Source organism: Mirounga angustirostris, unplaced genomic scaffold (assembly GCF_029215605.1).
Source record: "Mirounga angustirostris isolate CCGP_5_RB_7025 unplaced genomic scaffold, mMirAng1.0.hap1 SCAF_6, whole genome shotgun sequence".
NCBI lineage: Eukaryota > Metazoa > Chordata > Mammalia > Carnivora > Phocidae > Mirounga > Mirounga angustirostris.
In genome coordinates, this window is record NW_026991714.1 from 26,997,611 (window position 1) to 27,020,331 (window position 22,721).

The 22,721-nt window shown below is 49.7% G+C and overlaps 1 protein-coding gene across 2 annotated transcripts; it reads left to right on the forward strand.

The window, feature by feature from the left end:
• The first annotated feature begins 1,731 nt into the window (after positions 1 to 1,731).
• On the forward strand, positions 1,732 to 14,737 carry CHIT1 (chitinase 1). 2 transcript variants are annotated; one of them, XM_045876996.3, is made up of 11 exons: positions 1,732 to 1,868; positions 2,841 to 2,870; positions 5,261 to 5,462; positions 6,055 to 6,111; positions 7,642 to 7,807; positions 8,041 to 8,165; positions 9,083 to 9,206; positions 11,330 to 11,515; positions 11,815 to 11,928; positions 13,605 to 13,731; positions 14,286 to 14,737. In XM_045876996.3, the coding sequence occupies exons 1-11, from the start codon at positions 1,856 to 1,858 to the stop codon at positions 14,528 to 14,530; spliced, it is 1,389 nt and encodes a 462-aa protein (XP_045732952.1). In that variant the 5' UTR covers positions 1,732 to 1,855; the 3' UTR covers positions 14,531 to 14,737. The 2 variants fall into 2 exon arrangements, with proteins under 2 accessions (XP_045732952.1, XP_045732954.1); XM_045876998.3 differs by having other exon boundaries at positions 13,843 to 14,423.
• Positions 14,738 to 22,721: the final 7,984 nt, after the last annotated feature.

Here is a 22,721-nt window from a genome sequence, read left to right on the forward strand (position 1 = left end):
GGGACCTCACAGAGGTTACCAGGGCCCTGAGCTCTGACACACACAGGGCAGAACCAGGACCTGCCAACATGTAGGGTCTTCCCAATAATCCTCTGAGGATTTCACTTCACAGATGAAGAAACTGGAGCTCAGAGAAGTTAAGGAACTGGCTCGAGGTTGTGCAGATAGTAAATGGCAGAGCTGGGATTAAAACTAGGCAACCTGACCCCAGAACCTGCTGCCACCAGACTTTCCCACTCAGCCATCCAGGCCACTGATATTAAGGTCAAGGATCAAAGATCTGATCACCTAAGAGCTGCCAAGTTTCACCTGGGACCCTGGAGTTCATGCACTCACCAGACATTGTCTGCAGACAGAATCAGTAACAGGAACACGGTTAGGTCCTACAGTGGGTTGAACGGTACTCCTCCCCATGCCACCCCCCCCAAAAAAGAGCTCAGAATGTGACCTTATTTGGCATAAGGGTCTTTGCAGATGTAATTAAGGCAAGAATCTCAAGATGAGATCATCCTAGATTAGGGTGGGCCCCAAATCCAATGACATGTGTCTTAGTAAGAGGTACCAGAAGAACCACAGAGACACAGGGGAAAGGCCATGAGACAGAGGTCAAAGTGATGCCACCACCAGCCAAGGAATACCAGAAGCCATCAGAAGCTGGAAGGTGCAAGGAAAGATTCTTCCTTAGAAACGTCAGAGGACAGATGGCCCTGCCAACACCTTGGGTTTCAGATATCTGGCCTCTGGAACTGAGAGAGAATGAATTTCTGTTTGTTTTTTTTTTAATCTTTTTTTTTTTTAAGATTTTATTTATTTATTTGACAGAGAAAGACACAGCGAGAGAGGGAACACAAACGGGGAGTGGGAGAGGGAGAAGCAGACTCCATGCAGAGCAGGGAGCCCGATGCGGGACTCGATCCTGGGACTCCAGGATCATGACCTGAGCCGAAGGCAGTCGCTTAACCAACTGAGCCACCCAGGCGCCCCGAATTTCTGTTGTTTTAAGCCTCCCAGATTTGTGGGAATATGTTACAACAGCTGTAGGAAATTAATATATATATAATTTATAGGAAACAAGGCATTCAAGGGGCACCTGGCTGGCTCAGTCAGTGGAGCATGTGACTCTTGATCTCGGGGTTGTGAGTTCAAGCCCACGTTGGGTATAGAGCTTACTTAAAAAAAATTTAAAAAAAAATTAAAATTAAAAATTAAAATTAAAAATTAATTAAAAATTAAAAAAGACAAAGAAAACCAAAGCATTTAAAACTACTACTAAGCTCATAGTTGCCATTTGTCATTAGGTATTTTTCTCATTCAATGAATATAAAATATATTACTATCACGTAGAGGGTAATAAAATAGAACTTTCATAAAATACATATTATATTTGCAACCCCATCATCTTACAGAGAGGGCAAGTGAATTCCAGAGGAGGCAGTGGAGAAGCAAGCAAGCAGGCTGGTCAAGAGCCCAGTTCCCCTGACTTGTGAATCATTCCTCTTCCTCCCCAGCGCATTAAGTTATAGGTCACTCACAGTCTTCACCAACTCCCACCGAGGAGATGAGAACTGTACTTGTCCAGCAGGATGCTTAGAAACACTTCCTGCTTCCCTCTCGCTGCCTCCCAGTTTTGGTCATGCCAAGGGCACAGTTTACACTCTGTGATTATTCCAGAAAACCAAAGATTGCTAAAGGCCATTGCGTTAGGTTTGCCCAATCCATGCTACGTGACACCCTAGCCACACCCCAGCCCTTCTCTCCCCACTCCGCCACCGCCTAATTTCAACAGTCCAGGCTACGGTGGATCAGGGCAGCCTGATAAAAGGAGAGCAGGTCTAGAGAGCTGGTGGCACAGTCCATGGCCTGGGCAGGTGAGTAGGCACCGTCCAGGAGAGTGGGCTGGGCCCGGGGAGCTGTGAGGAGGTGAGGATGTGGTTATTAGGGGGCTTCTTGGTGCTGTCTCCATTCCTGTGGGGTCCCCCTGGACTCTTTCAATCCAAGAGACTTCGTGCTGCAAGGAGAGGCTTTTCTCAACAGGCTGAAATGGACTTTTCCTCCTCCTGTCCTGCAAGCCCAGAGTCAGCAAACACCACTGCAGTGGGTGGTTTTATCTTTCCCATGTTCTTAGGTTTCTGCTTTTGGCCTTTTCCAAGGGATGCCCACTGCCAACAGATTCTTCCCTAATCCCGTGCTGGTTGTCCTGCAAGACAGAGGGCAGCCTGGAGGCCATGACTTTGGGTGTCCTTGCAAGTGTTCAGACAGGTTCTATTAGGTGAGCAGGAAAATGCAAGGTCACCAGAACGGTGAAATAAATCTTTCTAAAGGAGTCCTGCTGGGCCCTAGGTCTCCAAGGATGCTGGTAACTCAAGGTGCAGCGGGAAAGCAGCAGGCAGTAGGGAACTAGTGGGGGTAAACAGAGGTGCAGAGGGCTCACCGAGAGGTGGCATCTCTGACCTAGCCCTTCCACACTGGCTCTCACCAGCCCCAGGACAGGTTTTCTGCTTGTTCCAAAAGAAACGTTCTCTCCTCACGAGTTGGGGTTTTCCTAGAATCTTCCTAAATACTGATGCTCTAGGGAGGGGCAGCCTCTGTTCACAGAAACTTCCATCAGCTCTGGGACTAGTCCAGGCCAGGGAGGGCCCCTGCTGTCTGGCTGGGGTGAAGGGATGGACACAGCGCCCTCCTGGGTCCCTTTTGGACAAAAGAAGTTTGATTTGGAGGAAACCAACCTGGGCCTACCCCTCTCTGACCGTCTCTACCTCCCAGGCCTCAAGAGGCAGATAGGGTCCAGGGAAAATACCAATGACCTCTTAACCTCTGCCTTCTCTCTTGTGCTGCTTTAGGTCTGATAGTTCTGCTGGCAATCCAATGGGGTAAGTGGAGCCTTTCTTTTTTGTTTTTTGTTTTGTTTTGTGTTTGTTTGTTTGTTTGTTTGAAGTAGGCTCCACACCCAGTGTGGAGCCCAATGTGGGTCTTGAATTCATGACCCTGAGATCAAGACCTGAGCTGAAATCAAGAGTTGGAAGCCCCCTTTTCTTGGAGGCAGGGAGGGTAAGTGGTACCTTCTTGAGGCCAGGCCTGGATCCCCTCAGCCCCTTCCCTGGGCTCTGCTGTCTTCCCCACTCACTCCCCAACCCCGACCCCCACCCCCACCCCCACATCAAGAGCTCTTGCCAGATTTCCGTGGGGCTTCTCCTCCAAAGCTCAGCCCCATGCAAGTGTCCTTGTGCCGCGAACAGCCCTGCCATTCCTTCAGGGAAAGTTCTTGCTGCCTTACCTACTAGCCCAACTGCATGTCCATGGGGCCAGCTTCACTGTCAAGCTCTCTCAGGTCTTTCCTGAGGTCACTTGCTCCAACCTCTGTGCTCTCACAGAGCTGAACACATTTGCCAGTATGTATGTCAGTGTTGCTGATTATTGGCATAGATGTCTCCCCGACCAGGCAGTGAGCTCCTGGAGGGAAGGAGCTCAAGTCTTACCCAGCTCCGCATCCCAGCCCCTAAGCTCCACCTAGACAACATACTCTGCTGGACTGATGGCATGTAGGGCTCAGGGGAGCCAGGAAGGGCTACTTCCCATGTCAGACAGGAGAGAGATCTCTGGGGGATGCTCAGCAACTTGGATTCTGGGGTTCCCTTCCCACCCCACCCCACTCCCTGTGTGTCAGGCTGGCTCCTCAGACCCTCATCTTGAGGCTGGGCTGTGACATTAGACAAATAGTTCTCCTCTTGGTCTCCCCGGAGGCAACAGCCTGAGGCCACGGAAATAATAAACATGGGGAAGAAAGGTTGAAGATTGCTCCAAAAGCCTAAATCCAAGCTACTTCTGGGTTTACGGTATGGTATATATATTGGTATATATATGGTATATATATTAACAGAGTCTTGCGTGAATCAAGGGTTAATATATGTAAAGCACTTAGAACAGAGCTTGCTATCTGCTAGCAACGTTCTGAGTATTTAATATCTTAACTCTTTATCCATACGACAGTCCTTTGAGGTAGAAACGATGATCGTTCTCATGGTATGGAGCAAGAAGCTGAGTAACCTGGCTGGAAAATGGCAGAGTTGGGATTTCAACCCAGGCATTAAAATTCCAGAGACCCTGCTCTTAACCACCACATTTTATTGCCTCTCTAGTACAAAAATCCATGCACGATATTTGATATAACAGGGTATGATGTAAGAAGAGCCTCCAGGCTTCCTCCTAGATGGTCAGTCCTAGGATGTATTGTTCCCCAGGTTAACCCTTTGCTTTGAGGAGTTCACCAATCCTCCTCCTCCTGTATCACTGCAGGCTACATTCCCAGCCCCCACTGGCAAGTTCTACTCCTGAGTAGCCTCTGGTTAGAGCCAGTGACGACCCAAGGACTCTAGCTTCTCCTTCAGGAGCCATCGGTCTGCTCAGGGGAGTCTCAGACAGCCCCTCATGCTCTGGGTTTCCACACAGCCTCCAGTGGACACTTTGCACCCCCTTCCCTCTCCCCTGACCTCTCCCTGGCCACATGGAAGGCAGAGGGGACTGCAGAGAGACCCTGTCAGGGCTAAAGGAAGTCCTCAGGTCTAGACACTGGCCATAGATGTGCTCCAGTACAAACCCACGATTCTGCCAAGTCCCTGGCATAAAATATTGGCTCGTGCAGACCACACCCTCATAGACCACAAGTTCTGGAAGAAACCTCAGAGACCAAACCTCATTTTCAGGTGGGGACCCTGGGCCAGAGCTGAAGAAGCAATCGGCCCAAAGTGCATTTCTGACAGATACAGGAATAAAAATCAGCCTTCTCGCTGTCTGGTTATCTGGTCAACCTAGCATAACGCTGACCTCTGTGGGGGCCATCACTGCTAGATCAAACTTCTAGGAACAGACGCCCCGCCCCCCCCAAAGTTCCCAAACTCTCTGGGGATTCCAGAAACAAGCTGCCTTTTCCTAGATAAAACAAGCTCTTCATTAGAACCTTATCAGCGATATTAACAAACATAGATTCTCTGTAAGAAATAAAACTTTTTTAAAGCAAGACTAAAACATAAACGCAGGCATGTAACTGAGGCCTCTTCTCTGCTACTTCATGTATTTGCATTTTAATGAAACTTCTGAAGTATCCCAAGCCGCATTTTGAAAGTTCTGCCTCCCTGGCTTCAGCAGGTCAAGAGTCATAGTTAACACTCTCTGGCATTATGTAGGTTCTGCCCCGGGGTGGAGGATGCCAGTCCTCAGCAGACCCTTATGACTGCCATTTCTTTTCTTTGTCCCCAATGGCCAGGCTCTGCTGCAAAGCTGGTCTGCTACTTCACCAACTGGGCCCAGTACAGACAGGGGGTCGCTTGCTTCTTGCCCAAGGATGTGGACCCAAACCTGTGCACCCACCTTGTCTATGCCTTTGCGGGCATGAAGAACCACCAGCTCAGCTCTATAGAGTGGAATGACGAGGCCTTGTACCAGGAGTTCAATGGCCTGAAGAAGATGTGAGCTGCTCTGGAGGGGGATGGGAGGTAGAGAAGGCAGGTACCTCTTTTCAGAGTCAGAAATCTTCCCCAGGGCTGCAATTCCGCTACAGACCTGCTGTGTGGCTTTGGGCAAGTTGCATCACCTCTCTGGGCTTTCCTGTGCTTATATGGAAGATGTACGGGTAGAGAGGGACTCTTAAGGGCCCTTCCAGTTTAGGTCTAAGTGGGATCTGGGTTGGGAAACTGTTTCCCTCTGCTGGGTATGCATGCCCTTCTTCCTCCTAAAGTCTATCCATCCTTTAGCTCAGGTGTTATCGCCACCTTGACAAAGCCACTCTGTGGATCCGCCCTTATCTCTGCTTCCTGAGTTCTTTGTCTGTATATATCCCCAGCCAGATGGGAGGCCCTTGAAGGCAGGAACATGCCTTCTCTTTCCCAATCTAGAGCTCCCCCATCCAGGCTCTGTGCATAGGGATTTACACAACCCCCACCCCATCAGCGCCCATCAGGGCACCCACCACCCCTTGCTTTCCCCATCAGTGAGGTGAGCCCTAGGAGCTGGCTAGGCATTCAGTTCTGTCAATTCCAGCATTTGTGTTGTCTTTCCTAGGAATCCCAAGTTGAAGACGCTGCTTGCCATTGGGGGCTGGAACTTCGGCACCCGAAAGTGAGTTGGCCGTGGGTACTTGTATGGCAGAGCCACTGGGTGGAGACCCGACTTACTGGCAAGGGAGAGCCCTGGTCAGGGAATCAGGCCAGGCTGAAGTGTAGTCAGGGTGAGGGAGTCGGGAGGGGAGCCTGGACTCTGGGGGCTGACCTTCCTCTTGGGCTCTTGGTACCTCATTCGGAGGGCTGTGGAGGGGGCTCAGCTCCAGACTGTTACACATCCAGTCTTGCCAGGAGCGCAGGAGAGATTCTGGCCTCTTTCCAGTTTTCAGTCTCTTCCTCCAAGAAATGGGTAGAGGGAGAGTCCCAGCTAATCCCAGACAACATGTAGTGTCTATATTTCTGGAGCTCTGAAACAGGATATCTTATCTGAGAATTTTTGTTCCACTTCTGAGAGTGAGCTTGGCTGCCCAAAATATTGGCATTTCTGGGACATTTCTGAGGAATTATGGAGACAATGGAATGAGATATTTGAACCTAGACTTTTCCTAGAAAGTCCAGAATATAAGATTCCCAAAGTTCTAAACTGCTCTTTCTAAAACTTTTTTGTTTTCTTTTTTTTTTTCAAGATTTTATTTATTTATTTGTCAGAGAGAGAGCACAAGCAGGGAGAGTGGCGGGCAGAGGGAGAAACAGGCTCCCTGCTGAACAAGGAGCCTGATGCGGGGCTCGACCAGGACCCCGGGATCATGACCTGAGCCGAAGGCAGACGCTTAGCTGACTGAGCCACCCAGTCATCCCATTTCTAAAATTTTTTGGATCATGAGCCCTTTTGAAAACCTGATGAAATTTATGACCCACCTTCCCCAAATACTCTTTATATGCAGATTTTTTATTGGAATACAGGGGTTCTTAGCCTGGGGATCCCAGCACGTAGACCCACTTAAGAACTGCTGCTATTAATTAAATTAATAAATCAATAGAAAACCAAGTAAAATAGGATCAGAAACCTTGAGACACTTCTTGGAGCGATCCTGGGAATCAGGAGGATGTGGAGAGGGGGTTCTTCGGGCAGCTCGGGATTTCGAGGAGCTCTGGACTATAGCACAAGCATTTTACGAATGTGAGTTTGAAGAAAATGACCGTGTTAACCCACCAGGGAATGAGGGCAGCAGGCTCTCGGGTTACCCAGATCCTCACTAACCTCGCTGTACTTCTCTCTGTTCTTTTAGAAACTGATTCCTCTTTTCTAAACCTCCACGCTGGGGTGACAGCCAGCTCTGATTCAGGGTAGGACAATTCCCTGAGCAGGGACATGGCAGTAGGTTGGTGGAGGGAATTCGGGGAGGCAGAGCTCCAGGCAAGTCAATGTGCCCTGGGGACAGGACACACTTCTGGGTTGTCTCTTTCCGAGGCCAGGCTGGTAATTGCACGGCAAATATCTCAGCAGCCTCGGAAGCAGCCCTCCCAGCATCCTCCCGGCCCGAACGGCCGGCCACCTATATCCTGAGGAGTTTCTCGCTTGCGTCTGAGGGAGAGAGTGGCCCCCTGTCAGCAAGGCAGGCCCACACTGTCCTTCATCACCCCACAGGTTCACAGATATGGTGGCGACAGCCAACAACCGTCAGACCTTTGTCGACTCAGCCATTAAGTTTCTGCGCAATCATGGTTTTGATGGCCTTGACCTTGACTGGGAGTACCCAGGAAGCCGGGGGAGCCCTCCTTCAGACAAGCAGCGCTTCACAGCCCTGGTGCAGGTATGGCTGGGCGGGGAAGAGAGTCACCCCACTGGCCAGGGGGGGCCCACACCGGTGCCCTCACAGGACATGTGGGTGCTGCTCTGTCCCTGGGGCCCACTGCTTCGTGTGTTAGCATAGCACAGACCAGCCCTGTGGTCGGTTTTCAGACTCCTGAGAGTGAGCATCTGCTTGGTGCCCCCAGGGGCCTGTCTGGTCCCTGTCTCTGTGCTCACTCTGAGCTGCCCTTGCAGGACCTGGCCGTCGCCTTCCAGCAGGAAGCCCAGACTTCGGGGAAGGAACGCCTCCTTCTGAGTGCAGCCGTCCCGGCCGGGAGAAAGTACATAGATGCTGGATATGAGGTGGACAAAATTGCTCAGTGAGTCTCAGGCGGACGGTAAGGAAGCTGTGCTCTCCGAGGTGGGAGAGGCCACTGCAGCCTGAGCTGCCGCAGGAGTAAAGCAGGTGCTCACCTGCGACGTGTCATTTTGGAAAAGACCAGCCATCCAGCAGCTGACCCAGGAAGGGTCTGCTCACTGTGTCAGCTACTCCGGTGTTCCAGATAGTCTCTTTTGGAATCCTTGCCCTTTCCCTTGGGAACTCAGTTTTGTTTTTTTTTTTTTAAAGATTTTATTTATTTATTCATGAGAGACAGAGAGAGAGAGAGAGAGAGAGAAGCAGGCTCCCAAGGAGCAGGGAGCCCGATGCGGGACTCGATCCCAGGACCCTGGGATCATGACTTGAGCCGAAGGCAGACGCTTAACCATCTGAGCCACCCAGGCGCCCGGGAACTCAGTTTTAACATCAAGCACCCTGGGAGGGCAAGAGTGAAGGCAGGAGGACGAGTCGTCTGGATTCTGGCACCCCAAAGCGTTGAGTGTGCACCTGCGGGCTTGTTAGAGATGCAGGATCTCAGGCCCTACCGCAGGCCTCCTAAATGAGAGCCTGTATTTGAATGAGCTTCCCAGGTGATTCATGTGCACACGAAAGTTTGAGCAACACTGGGCTAGAGTTGCCTCCAAAATGGTAAAGGCACGAGGTGCCCTGAGGTTGCTGTGGGAAGGATGCCAAAGACGGGAGCCGCCAACCCCGCAGTCGGAATGACAATGACCTCAATATTGGGGGCTTGTGGGGGGAACTAGGGAGTGCTGTTTGATCACCTCTTACACACCAGGGGTGAGCCTGCACCCCTGCCTCTTACCATGAGGGCCTGTCCTCGGCCCCACAGTGAGGGCAGGAAGGAGCAAGGAGGGGCTGCTCACTAGCCCCTCACCCCTCTCTCCACGCCTCTTGCAGGAGCCTGGACTTCATTAGCCTCATGGCCTACGACTTCCATGGCTCTTATGAGAAGATCACAGGACATAACAGCCCCCTCTACAAGATGCAGGGGGAGAGCGGGGCAGCAGCCAAATTGAACGTGGTGAGTGGCTGCAGGGGTGAGGCAGGACTCCCCATCCACAAGCCCTGTCAGGTGGCCATTTTTTTAAAGATGTTATTTATTTATTTGAGAGAGAGCAAGAGCCGGGGAGTGGGGGGGCAGAGGGAGAGGGAGAAGCAGACTCCCCGCTGAGCTGGGAGCCTGATCCCAGTTCCCTGGGATCATGACCTGAGCCAAAAGGCAGATGCTTAACCAACTGAGCCACCCGGGCGCCCCCAGTTGGCCTCTTTTGAGCCTTGAGGCCCTAATGGAAAGGAAAAGCAGGGTAACCAAGCAGGGCACAGAGTAGCCAGGACTTTCTGTTTCTTCGCTTGTTTCTTTTCTTCTCCTGTGTCAGTTCCGGGGGGAAACCTTAGTTCTGTGTAGCATCCTGGCTGATATTAGACACAACAAACCAATTTAACGACATCAAACAAAGCAGTGACTCATTGGGAGACTGTCTTTGAGCTTGAATGTCCAGCGAAAATAGCTTCTTGCTTCCTTCATACCCCCCACCCCATTTCCTTCAAGATAATGGGTAAACTTTCCCTCCTGGTCACTCTAATTGACCTTCTGAAGGTGCTTCCGGAGGTGGAAGCTTTCCCAAGCTGATAACACATCAGGAGATGTCCCTCGGGGCAGGGCCCCCTCCACCCTGATCCCAGTCCCTGCAAAGGGCTGGTGTGGTTTCAGGCTGGGGTGAGTGGAGGTTTCCTGCGCGGCCCACCCTGGTGGAGCAGCCCAGAGGGTTTTTATAAGCCCACTCTGCATTTGAAAAATTAAGAATAACCTTATTATTTCTTTTAAAAAAGTAAACAAACAAAAAAGACCTTAAATAAAAATGCTTTTTAACTTTGAGGAGCCTGAATCTTAGTGTATCAGCTTGGGTAGAACATCTTAGACTTCTGGGGCTCTTTCACAAATAAGGGACACATCTTTGGGCACTTGAGTCAGGCATCCGTAGTTCACACTGAGCCCAGCCCCTGCACCCCCATCTGGAAGACTGTGGGTCCTGGGGAAGCCAGCCCAGCCCAGCCAGGAAATACCCAGAGACGTTCAGCTGAGAGGCGAGGGCCCTAAAGCCCACCAGCACTGTGTTCTCCAGGCTGTGTGCCCTGGATCCAATGGGGAAGGGAGACCTTTCTCCTCTTACGAAGAGGCCTTCTACTCTCTGCACTCTGTGCCCAGGACTGCTTCTGGCCAGAAGGTGACTTGTCCAAACTTGTACAAAGTGCTATAGAGCTCAGCAGGGGTCCCTGCCCTCTGCCTTTGAAAAGGTCCAGTCTGATCAGAGATAAATCATGTAGACCAGCAAAAAGAAATAAATATGGATATATTAGGTGAAAAGTGTTCCTTACTTAAGTGCTAAGAGGGTATGGAGTAACAGGAGGACTTAGATTTGAACAGAAAGCTTCCTGGGGGAACCCCGTAATCCTGGCTTGAGGGAGGAGTCGTCATTATTTATTTATTCCACATCCTTAGATTGGGTACCTCCGCATGTCACAGGCTGGGATGTCACGTCAAGTCATACGTGAGGGGGAGGGCCCTGGTCAGGGACACATGAGGACACCATGTACTCATTTGTTCTTTCTGTCTGAGCATCTAAGTGTCGAGCATTGTTCTAGGCACGAGGAACACAGAGATAAATGAAGCAGACCGCAAAGAGCACAGCGTGATCACAGCAATTCGTTACTGCGTTTTGCTGGACCTTATACCTGCGTCATAGCTTGTAATTCTTGCAATTTTAGTTGTTTCTATGTTACAGACAGGAAGCCCAAGGCTCAGCAAGGTTAAGTAGTAAGTTGCTGAGACAGGCAGGGATCTCGGCTGCTTTGTTCCCTGACGCATCCCAAGCATCTAGCCAGGCGCACAATGGGCCATGAATAAATATTGGCTCCTTGAATGGTTGTCTGACTCCAAAGCTCATGCTCTTGGCTGGAGTGCCATGCAGCTTCTCTTTCTCTGGGGTCAAGGATATAAGACAGGACCTAAAGAAGACAGGCCAGGGTTGGAACACTACTAAGGTTGGAACACTGTGAAGCTTCTCTGAGGCCCCCAGCTTTGGAAGACCAGAACCAGGCCAGAGGTAAGGTGAATTAACCCCGCCCCTCCTTGCCCCTCACCAGGACTCTGCTGTGCAGCTGTGGCTGCAGAGGGGGACCCCTGCCAACAAACTGATCCTTGGCATGCCCACCTACGGACGATCCTTCACCCTGGCCTCCCCATCAGACACTGGAGTAGGGGCCCCAGCCACGGGGCCTGGAACCCCTGGCCCCTTTACCAACCAGGGAGGGCTGCTGGCTTACTACGAGGTAGGAGAACCCACAGCCACCCCTAATATGGGGTGGGGTGGGGGGTGCTGCCTCTCCCATAGTTTCTGAATGAGGATGTCAGGCATAGCAAATTCTGGCCTGGTGAATTCCATCCATATCTGTCATCTTGGATTATCGTTAAGCCCCAGTGCCTCATTGAATCCAGGGTTCTAGGTCACTCAATCTAGAACCTCCCGGGTCCTGCAGACTCCCTCAGACAGGAGTTTTCCACTCTCTAGTCTCCTCTTGGCAAGGGGGCACAAATGCCTCCTCCCCAGCTCTGCCCTCTGCTCCTACAGGTCTGCTCCTGGAAGGGGGCCATTGAGCACAGAATCAAGGACCAGAAGGTACCCTATGCCTTCCAAGGCAACCAGTGGGTAGGTTTCGATGATGTGGAGAGCTTCAAAACCAAGGTGAGGCCCAGCCCTACTGGGAGGGGGGTGGTCCTGGGTAGGCCGGAGCCTGTCAATAGCACTGAATGATAACATTCAGAACCTCTTCAAAGAGGAGTCTCCTTTAAAATATCTCAACATGTCATAGATCTTCTTGTGATAGTATTTTGTATTTTTACCACCTATTGATTAAGAAAAGACACGATCACAAAAAGTTGCTCTACACTGAGTACCACTCTTGGAAGAATTTGTATTTTATTTTATTTTATTTTTTATTTATTTATTTTTTAAAATCTTATTTACTTATTTATTCATGAAAGTCAGAGAGAGAGGCAGAGGCAGAGGGAGAGAAGCAGGCTCCCCGCCTAGCAGGGAGCCCGATGCGGGACTCGATCCCAGGACCCTGGGATCATGACCTGAGCCGAAGGCAGACTCTTAACCGTCTGAGCCACCCAGGCGCCCCAAGAATTTGTATTTTATTACATACTTGTATTTGTATTTAACAAAATGCAGATTCTACAGACATATGAAGAGGAGAAATACAGTGAGGTGTATCCTTTTTTTCAGCTCATTGACAATATTTGGTGCATGTTCAAATTATAGACCTTTTGATTTACTTCTATGACCACCCCGCCATCAACTCTTGCCCAATATTGGTGGTTCAAAACGAGTGCATTTATATCTTTTTCTTTTACATTTTAAAATTCAAATTCAATTAATTAACATATAATGTGTTATTGGTTTCAGAGGCACAGGTCTGTGATTCATCAGTCTTATATAATACCCAGTGCTCATTACATCACATACCCTCCCAGTGTCTATCACCCAGTTACCCCATCTCTCCACCCTTCCCCTGCATTTATGTATTTCCATGCCTCTGTCCCCCATGAGACTGTGACCTCCTACAGAGGCACCCACACCTGTTCATCTGGACAAGTCACATCCCTTCTGATGCAGGGCAGACAATGGCAGGTCTTCCTAGAGGGGTAGATCAAGGGCTCTGGGAGAATTGAGCAGGGAGGGTGATCCTGGCTGGAGGAGACAGACAGGAGAAGGGGTCATGGTGGAAAGGTCTTTGAGAAAGTCTGAAAGCAGAGAAGGTGGGCGGGCCCCGGACCAGCCCTCTCTTCCAATACCCTGCCTCATGCCAGGGCCCTCTGGCAGGCTTAGGGGACAGAGAAACCCCCTTAAGGGAACACACAACCCTTTCCTGGGGACAACTTGGGGATCTAGTGGAGAAGAGAAGGCCCTCGAGGGAGGAGAAAGACCTAAAGACAGGAAATTGTTCAGATCTCTGGGGAAGCTTCGTCATCCCTATGGTAACTGGATTCATCACAACCAGCAGGCAGTGCCCCCAAACACAGCAGCTCAGCCCAGAAAAGACAGAGATGTTAAAGCTTCGAACCTAAGGAAGTTCACACGCATCCACTCCTCACACCTCCACCCTCATGCCCACCCCAGGCCATGCTCATGTTGAGGCGGGAGGATTCTAGAATGACTTATGCCTGGTAGGGATCAGGACTCGGTTACCTGGGCTTCTAGCCCAAGGCTGTGTCCAGGAGCCTGGACCACTCATGGCCTGGGGGTGCTGGAAACAAGAGCCCTGTCTCTGATGAAGAAGCCAGAGGATAGGCTCTGGGGCGGGCCTGGCCGGGCTGCCCCAGCCTCCTCCACCTGCGGTCTCGCTCCCCGCACAGGCCAGCTACCTGAAGCAGAAGGGCCTGGGCGGGGCCATGATCTGGGCGCTGGACATGGACGACTTCGCTGGCTTCTTCTGTAACCAGGGCCTCTACCCCCTCATCAAGGCACTACAGCGGGAGCTGAGTGAGTTAAGGGTCCGGGACCAGAGGCAGAATTCGGGGCTAGGGTACCAACACCCCCGCCCTGAGCTGCAGGTCCCAGCTCCTTCTTTTTTTTTTTTTTTTTTTTTTTTAGGTCCCAGCTCCTTCTGAGGAAATAACCTTGTCCCAGTACTACAATTTCCCAAATTTCATGCACCCCTGAGGGCTAAGGAAACTGTTGAAACCATTCTCTTTCCAGGCTCTTCTTCCCCTTTCTGACTGTGGCAATGCCTGTCGGGGGTGTCGGTAACCGGGGCTTCTCTCTGGGGGCCCTCAGCCTGGGAACCACAGCTTGCTCCTCTCTTCAGACGGAAAGCTTGCACTCAGCCTGCAGTGCAAGACCCCCGGGGGCCCTCGCCAGTGTATGGCTGGTCTGTGCAGACGGTGGATGGCCATCGACTGCCTCTTACCTGTGTGGCCCCCGTGTGGCCCATCGAGCTGTGCCGCAGCCGTGGGCATAGCGTTGTCGGGCTGTTCTCTGCCTGTGGGTGGGGATCCCTTGGAGGAGATTTGGCTGAATCTTCCCTCTTTCCCCAGGTCTTCCCTATATGCCTTTAGGCACGCCAGAACCGGAAGTCCCCACACCACGCGGGCCTTCTGAACCTGAGCGTGGCCCCAGCCTTGAACAGGACGCCTTCTGCCAAGGCAAAGCCAACGGGCTCTACCCTAACCCTCGGGACCAGAGCAGCTACTACAGCTGTGTAGGGGGGAGGCTGTTCCAGCAGAGCTGCCCTCGGAGCCTGGTGTTCAGCTCCTCCTGCAAATGCTGCACGTGGAGTTGAGCGCCCGAGGCCTCTGGAGCCCCAGCCACCAGGCCACTGGGGTCACTCCACGGCCTGCCTCCCCAGCTCTCCCCAGGGGCTGCAATCCTGCGGACCTCTCCGGTCTTTGCATAGCCAAGCGTTCTGCTCTCAGCCGTGGTTTCTTCTGTTCTGGCCCTCCTGGGATGCCTCTTTTACTTGCAAAATAAATCTGTGGTTTACACCCCACTGCCCCTGGGTGTGGTGACTTACAGCACACTCTCTAAGCACACTGTTAGTTCAAAACTGGGGAGGTGGGGAAGCCAAGAGGAGAGGGTAGCATAAGGCATGCAGAGGTCTGAGCCTGGCGAGAAGGTGGCCCATTCTGGGCGTGACAGGCCTTGCGTCACGTCTCACCACCTTCCAGCCAGCAGTTTTCAGGGCCCAGGTGACCTCACCGGAGAGCTTTTCCCACTCCCCTCCCCTCAGGTGTCATTCCCAAAATTCACACTAGATGGCAGCAGAGAAGAGCTTTTTCTTGGCTCAGCAAGAAAATGGGAATCCAGACCCCAGGTAGGTACTGAGTTGAGGGCTTACTTTGAGATAAATCCTGTTTCAGGCCCCTCCCTTGCCTTATGTCACCTACTTCTCCTATTTGCCTGATGAGGCAGGGACGATATTATCCTCATTTTTACAGGAATTTAAACCGAAGACAGATTCTCACCCAGTTCTGAGTGCAGAACTGAGGCCTACAGAGGCCAAGATGGGCCAAAAGAGCACACACATGCAGCCACTTGGATACCTGAGCCATCCCAATGGTCCTTGCAGCTTTGGGTCAAAGCTTGATCATTCCGGTTGAAGAAAATCTGCACGTCACCTGATGGCCCATCTGGCCTTGCACTCACCCGAGCTGGGTTTTGGGGGGGGGGGGGGGGCACTCAGGCAGGCAGCTGGAGATGGGGACGGGTGGGAGAGAGGACTTGACCTGACCCTTTACCTGAGTACAGCCTGTACCAGATCCCCAGAAAAATGACTTCCCCACTTCTACACCCTGCCTATCCTCAGGCCTTCACAAATCTGTTCTTCAGCCCAGGGCACAGTTCTGCTCTTGCACACATTCCCTTCCTTTGAGGTCTCAACTCCAAGGAAATATGCCACATCCGTGCTTGACAGGAGCCTCCTAAGTGCTCAGAATGGGGTCCTGGGTGGCAGTTTCCTTTTGGGGAGTGCAGAACTGACTTCTGGCTCCACCACCTACTGGTTGTGTGACTTTAGGCAGAGAAACAGAACCTTATCAACTCATCTGTCAGGTGGAGATAACCCCTCCTCTTCATGATCAACACTCATGCCTTCCCTTCCTCCTCCCTTCTCTGTTCTTTCTTTACCTTTTGGGGGCCGGATAAGTCAATAATTTAGCAAAGAGGGGTGCCTGGGTGGCTCAGTCGGTTAAGCATCCAGCTCCTGATTTCAGCTCAGGTCATGATCTCAGGGTCCTGAGATCAAGCCCCGTAATGGGCTCCGCGCTCAGCAGGGAATCTGCTTCTCTCCCTTTGCCCCTCCCCCCCTCTAATAAATAAATACATCTTTTAAAAAAAGAATTTATCAGAGTCTCCTTTTGGCAGAATGAGCTCTTGCATGGGTGTCTAAAGCCCAAGTCCACCTACATACACAGTATTACATTGGTGCTAGCTTCATTCTCAGGACAGTATTAACCATGGCCTCTCTCTGGTCTGCTCCAACCCATGGTCCTCATGTCAGCTGAGGCCAGTGCCACCTGTCACTGGTCTTCTCACTGGTCTCCCTGCTTCCCGCCCCTCCCCTGTCCTGGCCAACCTCCACACAGCCACCAGCTCAATCTTTCTAAATTTTGGATCAAATCCTAACATTCCCTGTGCTTAGTAACTACCAACCACTTCTGCTGGCCAGAGAACTGAGTCTCCATTATGAACACAGAGTCAAAACCCTTTATCAGGCCCCTGGTCTCCTGGTCTCATTTCCTTTCATCCCACCCCAGTTTGGTGGTCAGATCCCCAGACGCCAGCATTTAACCTCAGCCATGCCAACTTCTCACAAGAAACCCCCAGATGTCTGTCATCACCCCATGAGGCTTGATCTCCAGCCCCAAAGCAAATACTACTTAAAACAAAAGTTTTTAAAAATTTTATTTATTTATTTAAGAGGGGAGGATGGACAGAGGGAGAGGGAGAGAGAGAATCTCAAGCAGACTCTTCACTGAGCAAGGAGCCCAATGTGGGGCTCGATCGCACGACCCAGAGATCATGACCCAAGCCGAAATCAGGAGTCGGTCACTCAACTGACTGAGCCACCCAGGCGCCCCAGCAAATACTACTTTTTAAACTAAACTTTTTCCCTTTACCCATCAGCCTGCCCCACCAGCCCCCCAACACTTACTTATAGACTAGGTGATGCACCCCTGTGTGGAGCAGGCCTTTGAGTCAAGTGCAAATGCTGCTTGTATTATTGGTGGGATCAGCTTTGAGCAATATCAATTGAAAGGAATTTTTGTATCCCTCATGTGACTTAACCCATGAATGTCTGGCCACTCTACCTAACAGGGATGACCACTCAGCCCTATAAAGGACAGGCCCCTCTGGCCTTCTCTCTGAGCATGTTCATAGCATTTACCACCATGACTAATACACCTGCCAGAACCCCAGGCAAATACTTAACCCTCATCCCTTCTCCCAACCGGGACCCAGCTCTCTTGTTGGGCCCACAGCCCCCTACCTCCACCTGCACCCACTTCCAAATGTGCCACACCCTACCTAAGCAGTGAGAGCTGAAACTCTATTGTTTTTATTTTGTTTTAATTATGAAATCTACCATGTAGACAAAACAGTGTTTAAAATGTGTATGTTCCGGGGCACCTGGGTGGCTCAGTCGTTAAGTGTCTGCCTTCGGCTCAGGTCGTGATCCCAGAGTCCTAGGATTGAGCCCCACATCGGGCTCTCTGCTCCGCGGGAAGCCTGCTTCTCCCTCTCCCACTCCCCCTGCTTGTGTTCCCTCTCTCGCTGTGTGTCTCTGTCAAATAAATAAATAAAATCTTTAAAAAAATAAAAAAATAAAATATGTATGTTCCATATTTCCCATAAATCCATCACCCAAGTAAGGAAACACAACATTACCAGTACTTTCCAAGCTCCTGATGCACCCCTCCCTAATCCTATACACCTCTAGCTAGATTTTGGTTATTTAGTCCCTCATTTTCTTATTTACCGACTGTGTGCATATTCCTAAACAAGATATTGTTTAGTCTAGACTGTCTTTGACCGATGTAGAAACATACTGTGTGGTGTTTGTTGTGCCTCAATTTTATCTTCACTTAGCTGGAACCCACTCCTTTTCACTGCTGTATAGTATTCCACTGGGTGTCTAAACCATGACTTATACGTTCTGCTGTCAATAGGCATTGGTGTTGCTTCCAGTTTGAGGCTCATGTGGACAACATTGCTATGAACACTTCTGAGCATGTCAGTTGGTACATATGTGTAGAATTTGGGGCACATGCAAAGTCAGCTTTATTAGGTGCAGGCAGATGTTTTCCCAAAGTGTATGTACAACTCCTCCCTACCATTGCAGAGTTCCTAGTGCACCCCATCCTCACCATTCCTACCCCCTACTCTATGCCATTCTGAGAGGTGATAAATGGCATCTCACTTCGGTTTAAGATCCCGTTGCCTTACTTATTATTTCAGTATTTTTCTATGTCTGCAAACTATTTGTGTTTGTTCTTTTGTGAATAATCTGTTGTGTCACTTGCCCATGTTCGTGTTGTCTCTTTCTTGTTGAAATGTAGGGATTCTATACATATTCTGAACCCAGATCCTTGATAGTTACAGGTTTTGCTGTATCTTTTCCCAGTTTGAGGTTTGGCTTTTCATTCTTTGAGTATTGCTTAATGTAGTTAAATTCACAAAGTTTATCCTTTATGGTTTGTGCGTCCTGCATCTTGTTTGAGAAATCTTCTTCTGGGGGTGCCTGGCTGGCTCAGTCAGAAGAGCATGTGATTCTTGATCTCAAGGTTGTGAGTTCGAGCTCCATGCTGGGTGAGGAAAAAAAAAAAACTTAAAAAAAAAAAGATATCCTTTTCTAGTCTAAGACCAAAAAGATTGTTTTCCTAAATTGCCATCTAAAAGTTTTATAGTTCTTTATCATTAGGTCTTTAATCCTTCTGAAAGTGACATTTGAGTGTACTATGAGGTGGGATCCTATTCCTATTTTTTTTCCATATGGAAATTCCTGGCATTATTTACTGAATAATTTATTCTTTTCATACTAACAAATAGATTTCTAAATATGCATGGTCATCTTTCTGTTCCTTGATCTATGTTTCTATCCCTGCCCCAGTACCTGACTGACTTAATTACTAAAGCTTTATGATCAGTCTTGAAATCCAGTAGAGCAAATCCTTCTATGTACTATGCTCTCTGTTTTAGGAACATTTTGGTTATTCCTGGCCCCTACTTTTCCATGTACATATTAGAGTTGTCTTGCTAAGTTCAATTAAAAATTCTGTTCAGGTTTTGATTAGTCTCATTGACCTATAGGTCAATTTGGGGAGAATTGACATCTTTATGATACTGAGTCTCCCAATCTAAAAATGTGGCATATCTCTTTATTGGCTTATACTTCTAAAATATATCTTAATAAAAGTTTATGATTTTTTTCTTAAAAATCTCATACATCTATTATTATATTTATCCTATATTTTTTAAGTTTTTGATTACTGTTACAAATTTCTCCTTTCTAAAACTAAATTTTCTAGCTAATTGTTGCTAACTTATAATAATATCATTGGCATTTGGTTATTGATGTTGTTTCCAGCAAACTTTTCAAACTGTCTTATTAATTGTAATGATTGTTCTGCCCTGTCCTGTACAGACGATCATACCATCTACACAAATAAGTTTGCTTCTTCCATTCCAAACCTGATGCCTTCGTTTATTTTTCTAGTTGACTGTGGCAGTTAAGATCTCCAATACAGCGGTGAATAAAAGCAGGGATAATGGGCATTTTATCTCGTTTTTGGCCTGTAAAGAGATGTTTGCAACATCTCAATGTTAAGTATGCTATTTATTGTAGGTTTTTCACAGATGTCTTTTATAAGACTAAGCAAGTTTGCTTCTATTCCTGGTTTCCTGAGAGTTTCCATAAGAAGGACTGTGAATTTTGTCAAGTGGCTTTTATTTATAATAAATTTTTGCTTTTATTCTATTAATAAAGTAAATTATATTCATCAGTTTTCCCCTCTTAAGTTCATCTTGCATTCCTAGGATTAATCCAGCTTGGTCATGACAGGTTATCTTTTCTACATATTGCTGGATCTGGCTGATCTTGTGTGTCACATTTTTGTGTTTATATATATATAACACACACACAAAAATATATATATTTTTTTTATTTATTTGACAGAGACAGCGAGAAACAGAACACAGGCAGGGGGAGTGGGAGAGGGAGAAGCAGGCTTCCCGCGGAGCAGGGAGCCCGATGCGGGGCTCGATTCCAGGACCCTGGGATCATGACCTGAGCCGAAGGCAGACGCTTAACGACGGAGCCACCCAGGCGCCCTTTGTGTTTATATATTAACGAGTAAGATGGGCCTGCGTGTTTTCTTTCTTGCACTCTAGGATGCTGTGGTCATCACCACTGCCGTCCAGGCTAATAATAAACTGATTTAGGGTATCCGTGTTTTGCTAGCCTCATAAAACTCTCTGGAAGAGTTGTGTCACAGGACTTATCTGTTCCTTGAACGTTTGGTAGCTGTCACCAAAGGAAAGCCATCTTGGCTCCATGCTTTCTCGAAGACGATTTGTAACTGCTGATTCAATGTCTTTTAGTGGTCACAGAGCCACTGCATTTCCTAATTTCCCCTTGAGTAGACTGAGAGCTGAACTTACTAAGGATCTAAGGGGCCTATGGGTGATAGTTGGTGGCATGAGACTTCCTTTTGTTTTACTCAGAACTCAGTATCTCTGTGTTCCCCGGAGATGAGCCCTTATTTGAGAGAAAGTCAGGGAGGTTTCTGGTCATCTCTCCCTTCCATCTGTCCCTCCCAAGTGGCCCTGGAGGGGGTTGGGTCAGGCTGTAAACCTGCCATTTTCCCAGAGGTCTCAGGACCTACATTGTTGAAGGTCTGTGGACAGTCATCTCCTGGAAAGGTTGTTCATCAAGAGGCCACTGAGGGAGTCCACAGATTTCCCCCCGGGGGATCCAGGTTCAGTGAAGCAGCTTCCTTCCTCCGTGCTGACCACCCCCTGTCACCCCGCACACACATACAAGGTGAAAGCCTAAAAATGTCATTCTCCCTACACTGTAAGGCCCGCACCTGGGAGAGCCCTGCATCTCCCTTCACTCCAGGGCCTGCTGCCACTGAGCATTGGGGGAAACTGAGCGGACCCTGGCTGGAGAAACAGTGCCCTCAGAGATCCAGAATGGGAAAGGGTGACAAAGCATTTTAGATGCAGCTGCCTCTGAGAGGGTGTCAAGGATATTTTATCAGGAGTGGGGAGCAGCTAAAGGATGCCCGGGGACCCCCTTTGCCACGTCACGCTCAGAGGCCAGCTCCTGCTGCATTGTGGAATTACCACTGTGGAGCACTCCTTACACTCATCCCACTGTCTGTTGCTATAATAAAGCCCATTTTCCCATGTTCAGAGCTTGGTGCAAAGAAAAAATAGCCAGATCCCTCTTCATTAATTCAGTCATTTGGGCAAAGAAAGTGTTTTTTAAACTTGTCTCAAGGACCGAAAGATGGCTTCCAAAAGCCCACTGTTAAATTCCTATTGGGCGTTGCCATTCCGTTTAGCGTGGGAGTGGGGAGGAGAGAACGCACAGACATTCCTTCCATTCCCCCTCCCCAGCCCCTACCACGTGGCATGTGAGCTCTTGGGAGCTTAGGATGGCCCCAGCACCACCCGCTCCCTCCTCAGCATACCCTTGCCATTCTCAGCTGTCACCCAGGCCAGTAATAAACTGATGAGGCCAGGCAGCCAGAAGCCTAGGCTTAGCGGAGGACACCCTCCCTGTCCCCCCACTCCCTGGGCCCCTTCATTCCAAGCAGGGACGCTGAAGGGGCCACCTGAGAAGGGGAGGCATCAAAGGAAAATGGCAGGAGGACTCAGTGCCCATAACTTCTGCCATCACTACAACTTGCCCTTGATCTTGTTCTGCAGCAGAACAGCTAGGGGATCAAGGAGCCAGACCCCTCCAAAGCAGCCCAGACCCACCGTCCGGTGTCTTGTTTTCCCTAAGCTCCTTCCTGGCATCGAATTTGAGATCCTTGAGCAGCAGTAATAGTTCATGTGACCTTATTTCGGCTTCTGTGGGGGTGAAAATCTCCACATTATTCATTTTTAAAGTTAGCTCTCAATTTGCCACATGTGGCTTATTTGTGTCCATGGATAAGTCTTGGGCCACCTTCCAGTGCACAACCCAGGGCTCCACTCAGCCCTGCCCCACTGAAAGGCAGACTTTGAGTATGAGGGGCTCAGACTCTATAACATGAACCAGGGCAGGACTTGAAGGTAGACATCTGGGATCCCTAAAGTCAGAGTACAGAAAGATTGTCACCCTACCATACTCTTACCACCATCACCCAGACTCAAAGGTGCCCTGGTGTGGAGAAAAGTACACCAGGCCTTTACCTTTGCCTCCCTGTGCAGTCTTGGGCAAGTCACTTCTCATCTTGGGTCTTCAGTGTCCTACTGAACAGTTCACGGTTGGACTAGATGATCTACCGGCCACAGCCAACCACCACCAGCTACTGCTTGTCCCTTCCCAGGAAGTAGGAAAGCAAGTGAGGGCCAGAGCCTCCATTTGGCTTACGTACTGGCCCCCCTGCTCTCCCACCTACAAGGCCCTTTCAATATAAGCCTTGAACAGAATGTTAGGGGGCTTGCTCTGTAGCTCCCTCTTCCCACCTGACACACACACACATACTCACACCCACGAAACTTATCCTTTCTTGGCCTCTGTTCACAGGCAGCTGCAACAATGGGAACAGGGCATCTCACATTACCCCTCATGCCACAGCCTGTCTTTATGCATCACTCCGGGCTTCCATCTCCACCTGCAGACCCGGGCCAGGCCATCCCTGCCCTCCCATCTGTTCTGTTCCACATCTGCAGGGGCAGCCACAGACCCCAAGCCAACTGTCCAGGCTGTGTTCCAGAGCATCCCTGGAGTGACTCAGAGGTTCCTGGCCTAGGGAGGA